Here is a 19933-nt window from a genome sequence, read left to right on the forward strand (position 1 = left end):
ATGTGTTGTGGTTTAAATGCATCTAATGAATACAAGTGTAAAAATATATGGGGTTCACTGCTAGTGAGGATACCGACTGGTTCAGCCCTTTTGGAAAACAGTATGGATGATTCTCCAAAAATTAGAATTTGAGCTCCCATTTGACCCAGCAATACCGCTTCTGGGAATATATCCCAGAGAGGCAAAAATTATAGTCGAAATGACATCTGCACTTCTATGTTCATTGCTGCACTGTTCACGGTAGCCAAAATCTGGAAAAAAACCCGAGTGCCAAGAACAGATGACTGGTTAAAGAAACTTTGGTACATCTACACAATGGAGTACTATGCATCTGTTAGAAAAGCTGAAGTCATGAAATTTACATACAAGTGGCACTACATGGAAAGTATCAATGCTAGGCGAAATGAGTCAGAAAGAGAGGGACAGACATAGGAAGATTGCATTCATCTGAGGAATATAAAGTAACAGTATAGGAGACTATATTATAGTTGTGATAAGTTCCAGGCGGTTCACTCCATGGCTTGGAGGCCAGCCGCATATGCTAGGGGAAAGGCAGCTCAGATAGAGAAGGGAGCACCAAGTAAAGGGTGTTGGGTGGATCCTCCCAGGATGGGAGATGCATGCTGAAAGTAAACTATAAACTGAACAGGATTGCCTCTCAGTGCCTCTTTTGCAAACCACTGCACCCAAAAGGAGAGAGAATAAACGGGAATGCCCTACCACAGAGGACGCAGTGGGTTGGGGGGTTGGGAGGGATGCTGGTCATTGGTGGTGGAGAATGGGCACTGGTGGAGGGATGGGTACTCGAGCATGGTTTACTGAAACCCAAGCACAAAAATTTGTAAGTCTACAATTGTACCTCATGGTGTTTCACTAATAAAAATTTTTTAAAAAAGAGAAAAAAAAATCATGAACTACTTTCCCCCCTTTTTTTTTGATGTGGGATGGGTCACACCCAGTGGTGCTCAAGGGTTACTCCTGGCTCTGCATTCAGGAATCATTTCTGACAGTGCTCTGGGAACCATATAAGATTCAGGGGATCAAACCGCAATTGGCAGTATGCAAGGCAATCACCCTACCCACCGTAATATCACTCTGGCCCCTGGAATACAAACACTTTGAGGACAGGAAGAACCTATTAAACCATCTTGTTTTATTAGCATTTATAAGAGTTTGACAAATATGTTGATATTTATGGGCAGAAGTAAGACAGGGAAAACATTAGCCCTTAGTACCCATATTCATATGTGGAGAGGAGGAATGTTCATGTTGCAGCACACATTGGACATCCTTCCCCAGAGGAGAATGTAATCATTAGCAATATAGAACATTCACACAGGCATGCCTTCTATTTAAATGCTATTTAAGCTGTTTTCTTTCCAGGAAACAAAGTGTATTCTAATTTTCTGTAAATAAAAGGGATCTGTGTGGTGGTCAGAGAGATAGTATATTGAGTATAGCCGCATGTGGCCAACTTGGGTTCGATCCCCAGCACCCCATATGGTCCTTTGAACCCCACCAGGAATGATCCCTGAATGCAGAGCCAGAAGTTAACCCTGAGCACAGTCAAGTGTGCCCCCACCCACCTCCCCAAAAAGTTTTTCTATGTAAAAACTTGAACTATTCCATCTTTCTCTAAAGGAAATTTTTACCTGTGCTAGAACTCAATGAACTCTAAATTAAATATATGTAACATAAAACAAGTGTATGTATTTAAAGTATGTGTATATAGATGCATATATATATAGTAGTATTTAGGGTAGGTAGAGTAATCTCATACGTTTTGAGATTTTGTGTCTTTAATTTAGTTGATTCAAAATCAATGCCAGCTGTGCTTAGGGGACCATGTAGTGCCAGGGATCAAAATCAGGGCTCCTACATGCAGGAGTATTTGCTCCAGACTCTTGAGCTACACACTCCCATACTTAGATTTAGTTTGTTTCTCAAATTCAAAGGTATGAAATCTATATGAAATGGGAAAGGTCTGAAGGATCTTAAAAAAAACAATAGAAATACAGATAGACCTCTAACATCTCAAGAGAACTGGCAGGGCCTTAGCCAATGTAAGACATAGCTTGGGAGGAGTTCAGTGGAATTTCTCTCAAATATTAGCCAGAACTCGGGCTGAGAATATGACTCAGAGGTAAAATGCCTCAAATATTAACATGAGTCAAGAACAAGTCATAAAAAAACTATCACTGAAAATCAAATTTCTCCAAGTTCAGAACTGCCGATGAAGTACCAGCATATCTGGGTGAAACAGACTTTTTTGAGTAATTTGTGAGCCACATAGATTGACTGTGTTCTCAACAAAGTATATTTTGAATTTTAACCACCCAGTTTGCAAAGTTTGAAACCCTATTGAACTATTGACTTAGTTGCTACTGTGGTCTCTCATGGGGCTTCAACCCCTCTTGTGCCTTAGCTGACACAGAACAGCATCATTTTTGATTGCTTGAGAAATGTCATGTCTGAAACCAGTCCATGGGAATGAGTTGGTCCAAGCAAAAAATCCGCTAAGGGTATATTTCATATGGGTTTGTTGTTTTGTTTACTTCCTTCAACATCCAAATTTTCCTTTTCTGCTTCCTTACCCACCAAAATCCATCCCTAATCAGGTATGGGAACCCCAAGGTGAATGCGGCTTCATTTTTGCCCTTTATGTGCTCTTGGTCTAATTGAACTTATAGAGTAAATTAAATTCAACCAAGATTTTTTCCCTGAATATTTCAAATATAGAATGACTATACTTGAAATTTGTATGCTGTTTAATTTGGAAGGATCACTCATTAGGTAAGATTATTTTACAAAGATGACCCCTATCAAGAGGGGACAGTGGAGGACACCTGTCATTTGGTACCATGCATTCTGGGGTTAGACAGAGCTTGTGTTGGAGACAGTTCCAAAGCAAAGGTAGAGGTGTGGTCGGTAAATCCACATCATGAGGGAGGAATGGCTCCTATTTACAAGATTATAGCTTCAGTTATCTGGATGTTGTACTTATATGGATTCTGATTTTCTAGTTGTAAATAAATGGGAATCTGGAAAATTCTACTCCCATAATGAGTCAATGAAGGTGATTTTCCTCTCTCAAACTTCTGTTTTCGAATAGAATTAGTCAATTAAGCCCTTGAGGGATGGGGAAAGTAATCAAGTAAGGGTCATTTGACTCAGTGCACAGTAAAACACATGTTTATTTCCTTACCTTTGTACTTTTTGGATCTTGTGAACAATGAAAAATATTTTTAAACTAAGATGATAATAACGAACTTCACATTTAAAAAAATACGGGATGGGGGTAGAGTGATAGCACAGTGGGTAGGGCATTTGCCTTGCATGCGGCCGACCCAGGTTTGATTCCCAGCATCCTATACGGTCCCCTGAGCACCGCCAGGAGTAATTCCTGAATTACTGAGCAGAGCCAGGAGTAACCCCTGTGCATTGCCGGGTGTGACCCAAAAAGAAAAAAAAATGGCAGGTTCCATTCAAGGACTACAGCTTGGTTTTACTATTCAATCATGTTTTCATAGTCTTGTTTTGTATTTTTGTATTTGATAAACTACCTCTGAGTGGATTGGGGTAAAATGGAGTTAGGAGATTGGGAGAGAGACAGACATGGCCTTCTTATTTCCCAATGAAGTCAATTAATCTTACGGCATTTTATTGTGATAGAAACCTAGTGCCTGCAGATGTATTTGTTTCCAAAATTTAACAGACATAGCTTTTGTGTGAGTTTATTCTTTTAAAATGCATATGTATCTCATGACCTAAAATTAAGACAACAATTAAAACTGTGAAGGAAGAAAGTAAGTCAACTGAATCCTGATGCCTAGAAATAATATTTGCTAGGATATATAAATAGTCCTTTGAGATTTCTTCTAAGTGTATATATAGATGAATATACACAGATGCATGGTTAACTTATATTTATTATTATATAAGTATTAATAATTTATTATTACTTATAATGGGATATTTTATAATGATAGCATTTTTGAAATCTTGTCTTTTGAAACTCAGCAATAATGAACATCTGTTGTACCAATGTTATTGGGGTTTTTTTTGTTTGTTTATGGGCCTCATCTAGCTGTGCTCAGGGTTTACACTCAGGGTTTACACTCAGAGATCAATCCTGATGGGCGATCTTGCAATTAGGGGAGGAGATGAATGTGGGCAGCAAAGACTGACTAGGATATAACAGACTGATAGACCTGAATCAGTCCATAACTGTAAACTCTTGGGTCTTCCTCACTTTGCTTCCCCTGGTGCCCTGTTTTATCTGAAGGTTATTCTTTGGTACATGTTGGGTTTTATATTTTATGAAACAACTTAGTCTTCTGTTAGCAATAACAGTTGTAGCCATTATTACTGTTTTTTTGTAATCAATATTACTCTTTTCAATAGCATATTAGTATAGTTTTAATATTAAGTGATTTCAATAATTTCAAAGTATTATTTTAGTATTTCAGAAATATTATTTATATTGAAAGCACCATGGTAATAACTGCACCACCATAGCTATTCTTTACATCTCTATCCCTTTGAAAACTCAGTCTGTCGTGGCAGTATAAATGACAAAAACTCTGTTGTGTGCCCGGAAAGTATCTTGTGTGCACCCTGCATGGCCAGCATTTACTCCTCTGTCTGCTTTAGCAATTAGTAGCACAGTGTCCATCACTGAACGAATGTTCACTGTAGCACTGTCCTCCCGTTGTTCATCTATTTGCTCAAGCAGGCACCAGTAACGTCTCACAACAAATTGTGAGACTTGTTGTTACTGTTTTTGGCATATCGAATACATCACAGGGAGCTTGCCAGGCTTTGCCGAGAGGGCAAGATACTCGAAGAGGGGCAGAGGAATCGAACCCAGGTCAGCCGCATGCAAGGCAAATGCCCTACCCACTGTGCTATTGCTCCAGCCCATGTTCACTCTATAGAGGCAAAATTTTAAGAGCATTCTGGATGCCTCATCTCCAAATACTGATTTCTGCTGGACTCATGTATCTTGCATCTCTCTCTCTCTCTCTCCCTTCTTCTCCTCTCCCTGCTCCTCCTCCCCCTCCTTTCTTCCTTCTCTTCCATAAAGAGCATCCACTTTTTGCCCTTTTATTCAGTTATTTGGATTATACATTTTTTATGACTAAAGGAAGGTCAGGGAAAACCCAAAGGAACCTTTCATGCAATTCTAGTCCAACCTTCTTAATTCATAGATGGAGAAACCGGGAGCGGAAAAATGTAGTGACATTTTTAAAAGCACCCATTGGGGTTGGAGAGATAGTGAGCAGGTAAGACACATGCCTTACACTCAGCCAATCCTTTGTTGGGTCCCTGGCACCATCTAGTCCCCTGATCCCCACCAGGAGTGCCCTGGGCCAGAGCCAGGAGTAAGCCCTGAGCACCACAGGTGTGGCCCCAAAACAAAACAAAACAAAATTAAATTAAGTTTAAAACATCTGCTAATCAGTATTTATTAGTCAACATTATTTGCTATTAAATAAGTACAGTATTTATTAGTCAACTCAAGATCTCTTCTTCATTTAAAATAGTTAATTATTGTCTCTGTGTGTGTGTTTTTGGCTAAGCACTGGTTACCCCAAATTGAATGCAATACAAAAGGGATCTTTTTCCTGAGGATGTCAGTCTAGTCTAATATTCCTCTACCTGAAATTTTAGAATGACCTTTTTCCCACCTTTGTTTTCTGTGTTGGGTTCTCCACGTGTTATCATTTAAGCTCTCACAAAAATATCCTGTCATTCAATCTCATCACGGTCACTCCATAGCAAGAAAAGCTCAGGGAAGTCATCTTTTTTACCCATGATTAATTAAAGGATTAATCTGCTCAAGGTCTGCTTGGTTCCAAACCTATCTTCTTCTTACTGAAACTGTAGATTTCATCTCAAAGAAAAAATGCAAATGTTTCTAGAAAGTGCTTCGAGAATTATGCTCTGAGGGATTTTCAGCTGCATGTGAGTTCAAAAGCAACAATTGAATACAGGTGGTGGCCAGGGTGGTCAGATCTTTGTGAGTCCTGAGCTAGTTGCAGTTATTTCTTCGAGTCGCACGTCTCCCTAAGGCAAGTCCCCTAACCTCTACTATGTCCTGACTCAGAATAAAATTTCACGCCACTTGAGTGTTCAAAATCTTGTCTCTATTCAAAGCCACTTCCCTATGTCATGGCCTAAGAAGTAATTCTTTTCAAGTTTATCAGTGCCATTAAAGATTTCTTCAACATTCCACTGAGACCTTATCTGTGCTAATGGGAATTTATGTGATAAAATATTACATGTCTTTAGCTTTATATATTAACATATCTAGATAAGGTGCAATGTGGACTAGATAAGATACAATGGTGGACCTTCCTAATCCAAAGGAGTGACTCCAGCAGGAAGAATTTCACATATATCCGTCTTTAAGATTATACCAGATGTATAGCTACTACATGCCAATATATGCATCTTTTTTTTGATGAATCATTGTGAGATAGAGTTGCAGACTTACAAATTTTCATGATTATGTTTCAATCAAACAGTGTTAGAGTACCCATCCCTCCACCAATGCCCATTCTCCACCACCAATGTTCTCAGTGTCCCTTCCACCACCCTCACCTCTTCCCACGCCCTGCCTCTGTGGTAGACACTTCCCTCTTACTCTCTCTCTCCTTTTGGGTGTAATGGTTTGTAATTTAGGCACTAAGCAGCCATCATGTTTGGTCCATAGCCTACTTTCAGTACACATCTACTATCCTGAGCGATCCCTCCAACCATCATTTATTTAGTGGTCTCTTCTCCATCCCACCTGACTTTTTCCCCAGCACATGAGATCAGCTTCCAAGCCATGGGGCCACCCTCCTGGCCTTTATCTCTACTATCCTTAGGTGTTATTCTCCTATTATGTTACTTTACAATATATACATCTGACCTTCCACCTTTTCTTAGATTCCAGATTGTCTTTGATATAATAGGTACTGTGTGAAGTATTGATGGTCCATATATGGATTCTTAGAGAGGAATCTGGAGGTGAAAACAGTGTTTTCCTACTTATATTTTCTTACTTATGCAGTTTATGGTTTCCAGCTGTTACCCAGAGTTAAACATTGGAATTAGGTTTGGACTGTGGCTCTAGCTGGTATGCCTCTCTTTAAATTTTATCTTATAACTCTTGGCATGAAGATTTTAAATTTTCCAGTGCTGGCCACAAATTTGAAACTAGTGTCTAAAACTAGTTGTTAAAGTCAAAAGATCCATCAGTCATGACAATAGTGTGAAGTGAATCATTTGTGGATTGCTTAAGTGTTCATCATCTACTTGAAGTGTCTTTATGTTTTCTTGTCTTCAGCAGCAAAAATAAATCAGGTTTGATAAAGGTATATATTTTCATTTCTTTTATATGTGAGGATGTTTTTCTGAATTATTGGACTTCTAAAACACTGAGTAAATGATTTTTGAATTTGGATCTAAACCACATCTGAAAGTGTTATACTTGAATTATTAACATATTTTCACTATCACAAGAACCTTTCCTTTAATTTTTATAGTAATATATAAGTTACGCATTTTAATGATTTTAACCAATTTTGACTAAATTTTACTTTTAAAATTTTCTTTTTAAATAAGAAGAGGGTTTCCCTAGGATGGGGCTCGCAACCGGATTTTTATGTAGAGTTATAATTTTCTATTTTAGTAAATCAGACAGTCTTGTGGCTTACTAGGTTAACATTATTGCTTGTTCCCTACCACTTTTTCCTGGACTAAAAACAAAGAATCACAGACTTAACATGTTTAAAATATATCCTCTTGTTTGATAAAATGAGTGTTCCGTGTGCCAGCATGAGTCTGTTTTGTGTGAGTGATTGCTTGTATTGTTAAGGTTGTTTTATTTGCATCAAGATCTTTTCATTGTATGTGTGAATTTTTAAACATAAGGAAAAAATGGCTACAAATCTAACTAGATGGAATTTTAAAGACCTGAAAATATCCTGAAGAACACGTTTTACACAACCTGAAGTCTTGCTCTTTTGTACATCCTGTCAGTCACCAAAACCCCAAGAAGGCAGAACTATCTTTTTCTTCTATTTTTGTTATGAGGTTACCATGAGGTTTACCTCTAGGGTTCTAAGCTTATAGTCTATCTTAAATGAAAAGCAACTTCATCTTGAGATTTTTCTAAAATTGTCCATTATTACTCTTCTCCTACCCCACATTATATGTTTTGGGTATCTTTCTGCTTCCACAAGGGGCTTCTTTCTGTAGGAAGTCTCCTTTAGTGGAGATGAATTCCTTTTTCTGTTGTCTGCATGAAAATTCTTTATCACTCCTTTAAAATCCTTTCTACCTAGAGGGTAGAGTATTCTTGATTGAAGTCTTTTTCATTCAAATGCTGAATTCTCTAAAATATTTCCCAGAAAGAGGCCTTTTTTTTCAGAATGGACTGGTAGGATGAGTTCTTAACAGGAGTACTGGTTGAAATATTTTTGTAAAGCAGAAATAAGCAGGAAAGACTGTTATAAATTAAGCATAATATCTACTAGGGACATTGAAAGAGCTTTATTTCAATTGTCACAAATATTTTTATTTCTAATTTATCCTCCAAAGTGTTAGCCATTCCTTAATGTAAGATTTCTGATTACCTTAAATTGTAGTCATTAAAATCATTTCAGTACTGTAATTGAATTTTCTCATATGTAATTCACTGTACTTTAAAATTAACATTGAACTCATGATAAGACTTTTTGAGTATAGCTCTGAAGCTCACTTACTTAATTACTAGAGGGAAGTTCCACTTACAACCTAATTGGACTATAGTGAGTCTCTTAAACAGGTACTGAAATACATAGAATATGTATTTCTATATTCTATGCATTTCATAGAATATGATTAAAATAAACATGATTAAAATAAAATCATAGAATATGATTGAAATAAAAACTTTCTTATCAATATAATTTCTGTCACTTGGCAATGGAAGGAGATTAAAAAAATGTTATACAAACACACTCATCATGAAGACATTCACTCTTGGGAGCTGGCACATGGTAGGTGATTGCTTAGCAAATATTTATTAGCAGAAGACATATGGCTTCAGTTCTGACTTAAGGCTTATGTCTCCCAAGTTAATATTTCATTTTGGAGATCTCAAGAGTTCTTAGCATCATGTCTGGCTTCTGTCTTACATGTCTCTGTTGAGAGGAGCCACAGAGCTGAGTCCACAGTGCCTAAAACAACCACTGTTGGGAATGGAGTTATAGGACAGTGAGCAGAGCACATGCCTTGCATGCAAGTCACCCAGGTCTGATCCACAGCACCCCATATGGTCCCCTAAGCAACTCAAGTGAGGTATTAGGTGTACCACCAGGTGTGGTCCAAAAACCAAAGTCAAAAAGCAAACCAGAATCACTGTCTCTCCCTTTTAAACCTCCTCTCTTCTGTCTTTCCTACTTGGTTGTAAATATACCCTTGCTTGGTGACTCTATACTAGTCATCCTGGGTTCATTCCTTGACCTCCTCTGCAGATCCAGTTCTTCATGAAGTTTCTTTTCCCTCCTACTGAACCTCCAACCCATCTACATACCTGCATCTTCATGACCTCCACTTTCTAACTATAGACAGTTCGCACCTGTCTACACCAGGTGGTCTCACACTTGCTATACAGAAGCATTCTACAGGAATCTGATCAAAACTGGAGATATCCACACCAGATCTTTATCAATTTGGTAGAATGGTGAGGTAAAAAATCTGACTGTGAGGAACGGGTTTGGACCTATACCCGGCAGTGCTCAGCCTTACTCCTGGCTCTGTGTTCTAGGATCACTCCTGGCTTCTAAAGTCAGAGATGTTCTAATTCTGAAATTTAACAAGAAAATTCCTTTTATGAATATTCTTATACTTAAAAAATGTTATCTAAAAACAGTCTCTATTTATTTATTTTGGTTTTTTTTTTTGTTTTTGAGCCACAAGGTGCTCAAAACTTTGGGGTGCTCAGGGCTTTCTCCTGTCTCTGCCCATGGAGTTGAGCTCAGGGAACCAAATAAGATACCAGGAATCGAGCCTGGGCTGATCATGTGCTAGGCCAGTGCCCTACCAGTTGACTATCTCTCCAGTGCCAAAACACTTTATAGTGTATAGAAAGTTTTCTTAAGCTGGAACCCTATAATATGAAATAGTATGTGTCCTATACTAACTGACCAGGGGTCAGTTTATACATATTTTATACATATTTTTGTGTGTAACTGAACCAAGTTTTGTGAAATATATTTTACTATGTTTGATGCACTTTGATGTTTTCTGTTCTTTTATTTTTCAGAAAATTTCTAGTTGCAGCTCTTTAAGTTGATTTCACAGCCCACTAATAAGTTGCAACTGAGTGTGATAAATCTCTAATCTGATTATCTCAATAGTATTCTTTTATGAACATGAAATATATGTAAACTTTCTTAATCCTCCTGAGGATTGTACATGACTCATACTATTTTAGATGTTTGGAAGAGAAGAGAATTCAGTACATACAATTTATACCTGAGGGCATTTGGCTTAATTGTCTCCATAAACTCTGGGTTGGAAAAGATTTATAGGTATGATCTATATAATAAATTCAATCTCCTGAGTATTGCCTACAGGACCTTTGCAAGTCTAATTCATGTTCATCTCTTGAACTTTGTCTCCTTCTTCAATTACCTACCTGGACTGAAATTTTCTTCAACTATTGGAATTCTTTAAACATAACACACTATTTCTCACCTCTTTGTTTTTTTTAACATATGATATATAATAATAACAACTAGCAATTACCCAGCAATTACTATGTTATTTGTATATGATGTTTTAATTAAAATAACATTATATTATGTAAGTTTCATGTATGGATCATTGAAGATAAAAATAGTCATATACTATTTTAAGTCCATTGCTAAACATTTGATGCTATTTTCACCCTAAATTTGTTTCTTTGTTATTTGTGTGTGATGTTTTTAATCGAAATAACATTGCATCACATAAGTTTCAGGTAAGCATCATTGAAAATCAACATATGTACATATTAGATTAAGTCCATTGCTAAATGTGCAATTCTGTTTTCCCTAAATGTGCACCTTTTGTCTTAATTTATCCACCTTCCTTCTCATTTCTATTAAAGTAACCACTAGTCATATAGTCCCAAAGTTACTTTTTGTATTATTAGTTCATCTGTTTCTTTTCTATATATTACAAATATGAGTGAAACAGTGGTACTTGTCTTTGACTTATTTAAACTAGACCTACTCTTTAGGTCTATTCATGTTTTTGTAAATGGAATGATTTCATCATTTTATAGCTTAATTATATTATCTTGTACCACTTTATTCATTCATGAATAAATAAGAACTTGGGTTTTTCTCTAGTTCTTGACTATTATAAAAAATGTTCACTAGAAAAGCAGTTCATATATCTCTTCGAATTCGTGTTCTTTAAAAAGATCAGTATTTATACCTCCTCTCAAATTTTTATTTACACTCCAAAGTGGAATAATTATTTGATATGTGATTTCTAGTTTAAATTTTGAGCTATCTCATACTTCTTTCCATGACTGCACCAATGTACATTTCCACCATCAGTGTATAAGGGTTCCTTCCTCTTCTCTCCACATCCTCTCCAACTCTTACTGGTTTTTGTTTTGGGGGTAAGTAATCATTCTCACAGGTATGGAATTATATCTTTATTTTTTTTAATTAGATTTTCTCTGGTTTGGTCAGGCTGGCTGTGTGCAAGGCAAACGCCCTCCCGCTGTGCTATTCAATATGCCAAACACGATAACAACAAAGTCTTCAATGGAGACGTTACTGGACCCGCTCGAGCAAATCAGTGAACAACGGGAGGACAGTGACAGTGACAGTGACAGATTTTCTTTATTAATAAGAGATGACAAATACCATTTCACATGCCTCTTTGCCATTTGTACCATTTCCTTGGAGAAGTGTCTGTTCAGATCTTCTGTTCATTTCTAAACCAGATTTTGGTTCTTTATCATGAATTTTATGAGTTCTTTTTATATGTATTTTGTATATTAATATTAATATACAAAATGTGGGGATTTTAATATGGGGGTTAATTTGGGATATATGCTGTGCAAATATTTTCTTCCTTTAAATAGGATATCTTTTTAAAATTTAATTTTATTTAGTCACTGTGAATTACAAAGTTATCCATGACTGGGTTTCTGGTATACAATATTTCAACACAGATACCTTTCCCAGTGATCACATCCTATTACCTATTCTCCCCCAGCCTATTTCCCTCCTACCCACCAGTCTGCATCTGTGAGAGGTGCTTTTTTCTAGTATAACTTTTGGTAAGTAGGATGTCTTTTCATTTTGATATGTTGCTTTGGCTTGTACAAGAATAGCATTTGTGAAATTCTTGATCCAACTCATCTGAGTGTCCATCCATCTGACACCTTTGACAGCATCAGAGCCATCTCATTCGGGTTCCGTGCCTACGGATATTTCAAGAACAATACAGTGACCTGTTCACATCAGCAGATACTATAGCTAGTGCCTTCAGTACCACACTTCATTGGCCCTTAATTTAACAAACTTACTTATGTTCAACTGCTAATGCTCTTGAGTGTGAAACTCCATTCATAATTGTACAAAAACAGACAGAGTTGAAGCAGAGCTCACAGGCTTGGGAACTTATGACAGGCTTGAAATATAGGATGTATTTTCTTAAAACTGCCAAAGTAAACACCATGCTCAAGAATTTACATGCGGGGTGGGTGGCCAGAACTGGGGTCAAATCAACTTGTATTTGTTGGCAAATCATGAAGGACAGACACCAAGTCACCTAGGACAGACTCTAACTTGAGTCACTCTAAATGAATTCATTAAACATGAGACTGAGATACTAATAAGAATAGCCCTTCCTAGGGTAGTAAGTTTTAGGCAGCACTGTAGCACTGTCCTCCCGTTGTTCATGGATTTGCTTGAAGCGGGCCCAGTAAGTCTCCATTGTGAGACTTGTTGTTACTGTGTTGGGCATACCGGCATATCAGATATGTCACAGGTAACTTGCCAGGCTTTACTGTGCGGGCGAGATACTCTCAATAGCTTGCTGGGCTCTCCAAGAGGGGCGGAGGAATTGAACCCGAGTTGGCCAGGCTGACCACGTGCAAGGCAAATGCCTTACTGCTGTGCTATCGCTCCAGACCAGTTTTAGGTACGAGATGCCTTTTATGCATAATAAGCCCTGAACATAATGCCTGACCCAGGCTCTGGGAGACCATCAGAAAAGAACAGAGCAGGTAATGTGCTCTGTGCCACGTGGAGGTTGTAGGTGGAAAGTGACACTGGAGTTAGAAGAGGGAATGGTCACTGTGGGTTGGACAGATGGGAGAGGTCGAGTGAAGGAGGCGGACTCGGAGCTAAGCTTAGAACGAAAAGTAGACCTTAGGTTAGGAGGTGGGAAGGCATTCCTGGCAGGCCAACCAGAGAGCCAGAGAGGCCCACGGAGGGCTGTGTGCCTGGCCTGGAGACTAGCGTCCTGCTCATGTTTGTACATTTATTTATACTTGCGATATGTTTAAACATCCTTTTAAGTGGAACCTGAAAGCATTTAGAGAGGCTGATTTTCTATATTTAAAAAAGTCTGCTCTCTCCTTTTTTTTTTTTTTTTTTTAGGCTTTTTGGGTCACACCCGGCAATGCTCAGGAGTTACTCCTGGCTCTGCACTCAGGAATTACACCTGGCATCCTCAGGGGACCATATGGGATACTGGGAATCGAACCCAGTCAGCCACATGCAAGGCAAACACCCTACCCACTGTACTATTGCTCCAGCTCCCGCTCTCTTTTTTAAATGATATTTTTGCTGTCTGTACAAAATCTTTGATTTTGTTCACAGGGTCAGCTTGATTAAACCATTTTGTGTCATAATAGATGGTTTACAAACTTGGTCTGGTACCATATGTAATCAGCTAGGGTACTTGAAACTTCTGGCATTTCCAGATTCCCACCCCAGAGATTCTGTCTATTGAGTGGAATCAAGGACTCCACATTATTAAAAATTCTTCCCTGGGGGACTGGGGAGATGCTGCAGGGGTTAAGGTGTATGCCTTGCACACAGCAGATACCAGTTGGATCCCAATCATGACATGGTTCCGTGAGTATCACAGAATTTGGCTCTGGAGGCCTCTGAGCCCCTCAGAGCATAACTTAGGAAGCCCCAAGCACTGCCACGGTGACTCCAGGTAAGCCCGGCACTAGAGTACTGCACGCCCGGGCCTCCTACTGAAGCACGGACCCTAGCCTCTCAAGCACCACTTGGGAGGCAAAAAGCAAACCCCAAACAAAAATACAAAAGCCTTTTCTCATAATTTCAGTGGCAAGATACAAGGTATGAGTATTGCTAGCTCAAAAAATTTTTCTTAAACTGTTTTTAGGCATATTATCTTACAATAACCTATGGATAATAAAAAAGTCAAATTTGCTTGAATATTGGGGTGTTGAAACTCAGGGCTTCTTATAATTAACTGTTGGACACACAGGAAAGAGTCCAGAATCCACTTAATAGTATTTCTCATTCCCTTTGTACATCTCAGGAAGATCCACACAAAGGAAATACCCTGCTCCCTAGAAAAGCCCAAGGATAGTGCCTTTCCTAAATATTCTTATTCACATAAGAAGTTGTACCCAAATTCTGCAGCTTTGCACTCTCCATGAGTTTTTGTGACCTCCTCGAATGTTCCAGAATATATGCCATAGCCCTTTAGAGGGACTCGTTATTCTCTAAGAGAAATATACCTGATTTATTACATTGTGTCCCCAGTAGACATCTTTTTGTCTACTATTTATTAATGCCTGTTTGTTTTTTAATGTGATTCAGGCATGGCCTGTCTGTCATAGTCTAAACATTGAATCTGACCACTCAGAAAACACACGCGTCTATTTTATTCTTCTAGAATTTATTGGAGCTATATAGGGCACTGACTATATATTTCTCAAGCCCCATTTTCAGTCCCACTTTTAAGATTTGAGGCAGTTGCTCATTTGTATTTCCCTGACATCTCCCACATTCTCCAAGAATGCGCCATGATTCCCAAGGTCAAATCCACTCCTGGCATTTCCTTTTCCTCTAAGTATTTGGGGGATTTTATATTCAGCAGACATACAGTGAGAATCCCCCCCACACAAAAAAATGATCTCTAACAGTTTCCCTAATAGTATCCCCTCAAATTTGCATTGAGAGGAAAGCTGATCATGTCGAAGGGCTGTTTCCTAGGATTCCTGTTGAAGTGTCATCCCAAATCCCCTCAGAACCCTTTTCGGGTACTGCGGAGTGTTTGGGTAGATCTGTCAGAGGTCTGACCTTTGTTCTTGGAAGTAGTATAAAGATAAAGCAGTAAATACTTGTTTCTCTTTTCACCCCTATGACTTTTTTTGTTGTTGGAATTTGATACCATCTTTTCTTCTCATCCCTTCCTTTAAAAAAATTTTTTTGCCTTTTTACATCACTCTGGTTCCCCCTTGCCTTCCTTTTTTTTTTCTTTCTGGGTCACACCCAGCAATCTCTGGCTCTGCACTCAGGAATTACTCCTGGCGGTGCTTGGGGGACCATATGGGATGCCAGGGACCAAACCCGGATCAGTCGCACACAAGACAAACACCCTACCTGCTGTACTATCGCTTTGGCCCCTTGCCTTCCTTTTTTAATCCTTCCTCCCTCCCTTTTTTCTTCCTCCCTCTTCCTTCCCTTCCCTCGCTGCCTCTTCATTTCTCCTCGCCCTCTAAAATTTACTCAGGAAGCAACAGTCTGATTAATTTTTCACTATTACAAACGTGTAATCAATGAATCTGTTTAGAGTTTTTACTAGATGTATAGCAGGTGTATGCAAGCTAGGGTTTTATGCTGGGGACGTAGGAAACTTTTTTTTTGGCTATACACTCAGAAATTACTCCTGACCATGCTTGGGGGACCAAATGTGATGCTCTTAATCAAACCTGGGTCAGCTGCGTGCAAGGCAAACGCCCTTCCTGCTGTATTGTCGCTCTGGCCTCTGTAGGAAACTTTTATAAGAAAAAAATCCTATTTTAAAAATTAGTTTTTTAGAAAAATAAGTTGGCACTTTAATTTTTATAATGTATATATGTAAAATATGTATTTCAATTTCAAAATATGTTTTAATATGTGGCTTGTTTAGTTCTTTCTTCTTGGTGACAGTCATCCGCTCTTGGGATGCCAGAGAGAATGAAAGTGCTTGTGTTGTGGGACATATTGAACACTGGAGCTAGAGGGAGCTTTAAAATGATGTAAACGCATACTTTTCAAGCTTTGGAATATGTCCGATAATAAGTAATAGTTTACCTTATCATCAGTACAGACAGATATACAAAATGTCTATTTTTTTAAATTTTTTTTATTAGTGAAACACCATGAGGTACAGTTGTAGATTTACAATTTTTTGTGCTTGGGTTTGATTATACAATGATCAGATACCCATCCCTCCACCAGTGCCCATTTTCCACCACCATGGATAATATCCCCCCCACCCCCATCCCCCCATCCCCCCCCCCCTGCCTCTGTGGCAGGGCAATCCCCTGTGTTCTCTCTCTCTTTTTGGGTGTTGTGGTCTGCAAAAGAGGCATTGAGTGGCAAACATGTTCAGTCCATAGTCCACTTTCGACATGCATCTCCCCTCCTGGGAGGATCCTCCAAACACCCTTTATTTGGTGTTCCCTTCTCTATCTGAGCTGCCCTTTCCTCTAGAATGCCCGACTGGCCACTAAGCTATGGAGTAATCCTCCTGGTGCTGATCTCAGCTATTCTTGGGTATTAATCTCATATTTTGTTACTTTATGTCCCCCAGATGAATGCAATCTTTCTATGTCTATCCCTCTCTTTCTGACTCATTTCGCTTAGCATGATACTTTCCATGTTGTACCACTTGTATGTAAATTTCATGACTTCATCTTTTCTAACAGCTACATAGTACTCCATTGTGTAGATGTACCAAAGTTTCTTTAACCAGTCATCTGTTCTTGGGCATTCAGGTTTCTTCCAGTTTCTGGCTATTGTAAAGAGTGCTGCAATGAACAAACAAGTGCAGATGTCACTTCGACTATACATTTTTGCTTCTCTGGGATATATTCCCAGGAGTGGTATTGCTGGGTCAAATGGGAGCGCAATTTCTAAAAAAAAAAAAAAAACAGATATACATAATGTCTATTAAACAAAAGTTTCATGAAGCAATCGGATTCTATCCCACTCAATTCTCTTCTTTAATGAAAAAAAGCAGTCATCTAAACTGATTAAGTTGATTGTGCTCAACAAAACCTTTGGTCTAAAGCCGATAACTGCACAGTTAACCTGTGAACATGTATTTATTAAGCATCAGTATGAATGCATTAAGAATATGATTTTGAACAGATGACTTAAAAGACTAAGAGGAGAATGGCATAGATGCCATGTCGGAGGCATTTAGGAAATCTCCTCCAGAGTGTCAGGGTAGCAGTGATGTCCCACATGTGCTTCTTGGAGTTGGTCGATCATGATCACAATCATCCTGTTGTTCGTCGATTGCCTCGAGCAGGCCCCAGTAACGTCTCCTTCATCCTAGCCCTGAGATTTTTTTAAAAAGTGTCATATTAAGGGCTCTTTCAGGGTTAGGAGAATGAGACCCATCATTTTTACTGGTATTTGGCATATTGGGTATGCCACAGGGAGTTTGCTAGACTCTGCTGTGTGGGCAGGTTACATTCAGTAGCCTGCCATTTTGTCCAAAGTAAGAATGAGATAATAAGATGTCCAGGAGCTGGGTTTTATAGTCTCTGGTCTTGGCCCTTGATGGGATTACACGGTGCCAGGGGGCCAGTTGGTGGGTGTGACCCCTGCCTACTGGAATATGGAGGATCTGGGTGGAGGATGCTCAGCCCCAATCCGAGCAGACTTGGAGATCTCAGCCCCAGGACCCGCATGCCTTTGTTCCTCTGCCGGTACCACATGGAAAATGGTATCACATGGAAAATGTGGATAATGACCTAACATCCCCCTAGCAGGGTTCAGAGAACTGACCAATAGATAACTATAGAGGATAGAGAGATGAACAGGGGTTAAAGCACTTGCTTTGCATGCAGCCCAGCCCAGTTCAGTCCTCAGCACTCTCTAGTTGCCATAGCACTGCTCTATGGAGCTGCCTGAACGTCACTAGGGTGACCCGATGAATCCCCAGCAGCATCTCATCCTCAAGCCCTCCCATTGAACTGCCACCCAGTTGGAGGTTAATCTCAGGGAGAGGACTCATGAGCACCACTTGGAAGGACCCCCCCCCAATAAAAGATATCTGTAGTGCTTAGTAAGCACTTAGTAAGCAGGAGGTAAATACCAGCCCCTTCCTAGGAGTCCTGGGTCAGGAGATAAGAAGGGGAAATGGAATGTGGTTCACAGTCAAGGAAGCTCACCACTTCCTCTCCTGGTCTCTGAAAGGAAGAAGTTTGCTTTGTGGCTGTCAAAGCAAACCTTTTTGAGTTTTCTTGACGCTGCTGGCTGAAGGCTGGGGAGGAAGAAACCTGAAAAAGCAGCCCAATTCTGAGAACCTGTCACATCCTTTGCTTTCTCTTCAGGGGCCTTCGTGGTATGCTGGACCCCAGGGCTGGTGGTTCTGCTCCTCGACGGCCTGAACTGCACACAGTGTGGCGTGCAGCACGTGAAGAGGTGGTTCCTCCTGCTGGCGCTGCTCAACTCTGCCATGAACCCTATCATCTACTCCTACAAGGATGAGGACATGTACAGCACCATGAAGAAGATGATTTGCTGCTTCTCTCAGGAGACCAACCCGGAGAGGCACCCCTCCCGCCTGCCATCCACGGTCCTCAGCAGGAGTGACACCGGCAGCCAGTATATGGAGGACAGCATCACCCAAGGCACGGGCTGTGACAAGAGCAAGAGCAGCTCCTGAGCTGTGACAACCACCTGGGGCCTACTCCAGAAAAAGAGCTGTCAAGCCTGGTTGTCTGCCTCCCGCAAAGTCCACATACAGTGTTACTGGGGGGGTCTCCATTTGTCCATTTCTAGGTTTTTCTTTTTTAAAAGGAAGGTTTTACAGAGCTTAAAAGCACAAGCAGTAAAAAGAGCACACACACTGCTTTTAGAGCAAATGCACAGACTTTCTGGGGAGCCCCAGAGCCCCTCATCCCCCGTCCAACGGGCACTGTGCCCATCTTGTAGTCATCTTCCTGGTGTTTTAAAAGGATGTTGTTAAAGGGCTTTAGGGCAAAATAAATAATCATTTTTCTCGAGCCATTTTACGTAGCTGCTTGAAAAGCCTCTGTAGTTCTCTCTGCATGCATTTAAAACAATTGACAACGCTTCAGTAATGATCCTCTGATCCTCCAAGAAACTATGGCTGGCCACAAGCAAGGTGTTCGGTAGGACTCTCAGAATCACAAATCAATAAGGGCTCCAGATTAAACGAGTTTTAACTGAAAAAAAAAATCTGAGGAAAAGAAAAAAGACTAAAAGTCATAATAAAATGTAAACATCAAAAACTCACTTCAAGCAAAATAATAATAATAATAATAAGGTCTGTGGTGTTCTCCACGTGACCAGGCATGTGTGCGTGCTTCTTTACATTTATATATTTGGATTTTGTATTTAAAGTTGTCACAGATAGTGATGGTGACATAGATCCACTATAGTTTCCAGTTTAGAACTACAGTTAAATGTAGCAGCTAAAGTACCGTTGAACAAAACAACCTTTTGTACTCCATAAAAAAAGAAAAAGAGATGATTTAAAAAATAACTTAAGCTTATAGCAGCATAAGAGGTATACTGACAAGATGTCTGCCTTCCTTCCATATAGGGTAAAATATGAACTCAAGTCCTTATTTTCACTTACCTCGAAACTGCTGGTAACTTGTCAGATTTAGTATGTGGAATAATTTTTTATCTCTCATATTGTGCCCATGATTATT

At 39.4% G+C, this 19933-nt stretch overlaps 1 protein-coding gene across 1 annotated transcript in view; it reads left to right on the forward strand.

Annotated features, from left to right (window-relative positions):
- Nucleotides 1-18924, forward strand: part of LPAR3 (lysophosphatidic acid receptor 3) — an 84016-nt gene extending 65092 nt beyond the window's left edge. Inside the window, exon 3 of the mRNA XM_056123576.1 lies at nt 18584-18924. Within this exon, the coding sequence (XP_055979551.1) occupies nt 18584-18918 (335 nt within the window). The 3' untranslated portion in view covers nt 18919-18924. The remainder of the gene's footprint in view (nt 1-18583) is intronic.
- The last annotated feature ends 1009 nt before the right edge of the window (nt 18925-19933 follow it).

Source organism: Sorex fumeus, unplaced genomic scaffold, assembly GCF_029834395.1.
Source record: "Sorex fumeus unplaced genomic scaffold, SorFum_2.1 ptg000047l, whole genome shotgun sequence".
NCBI classification, from domain to species: Eukaryota; Metazoa; Chordata; class Mammalia; order Eulipotyphla; family Soricidae; genus Sorex; species Sorex fumeus.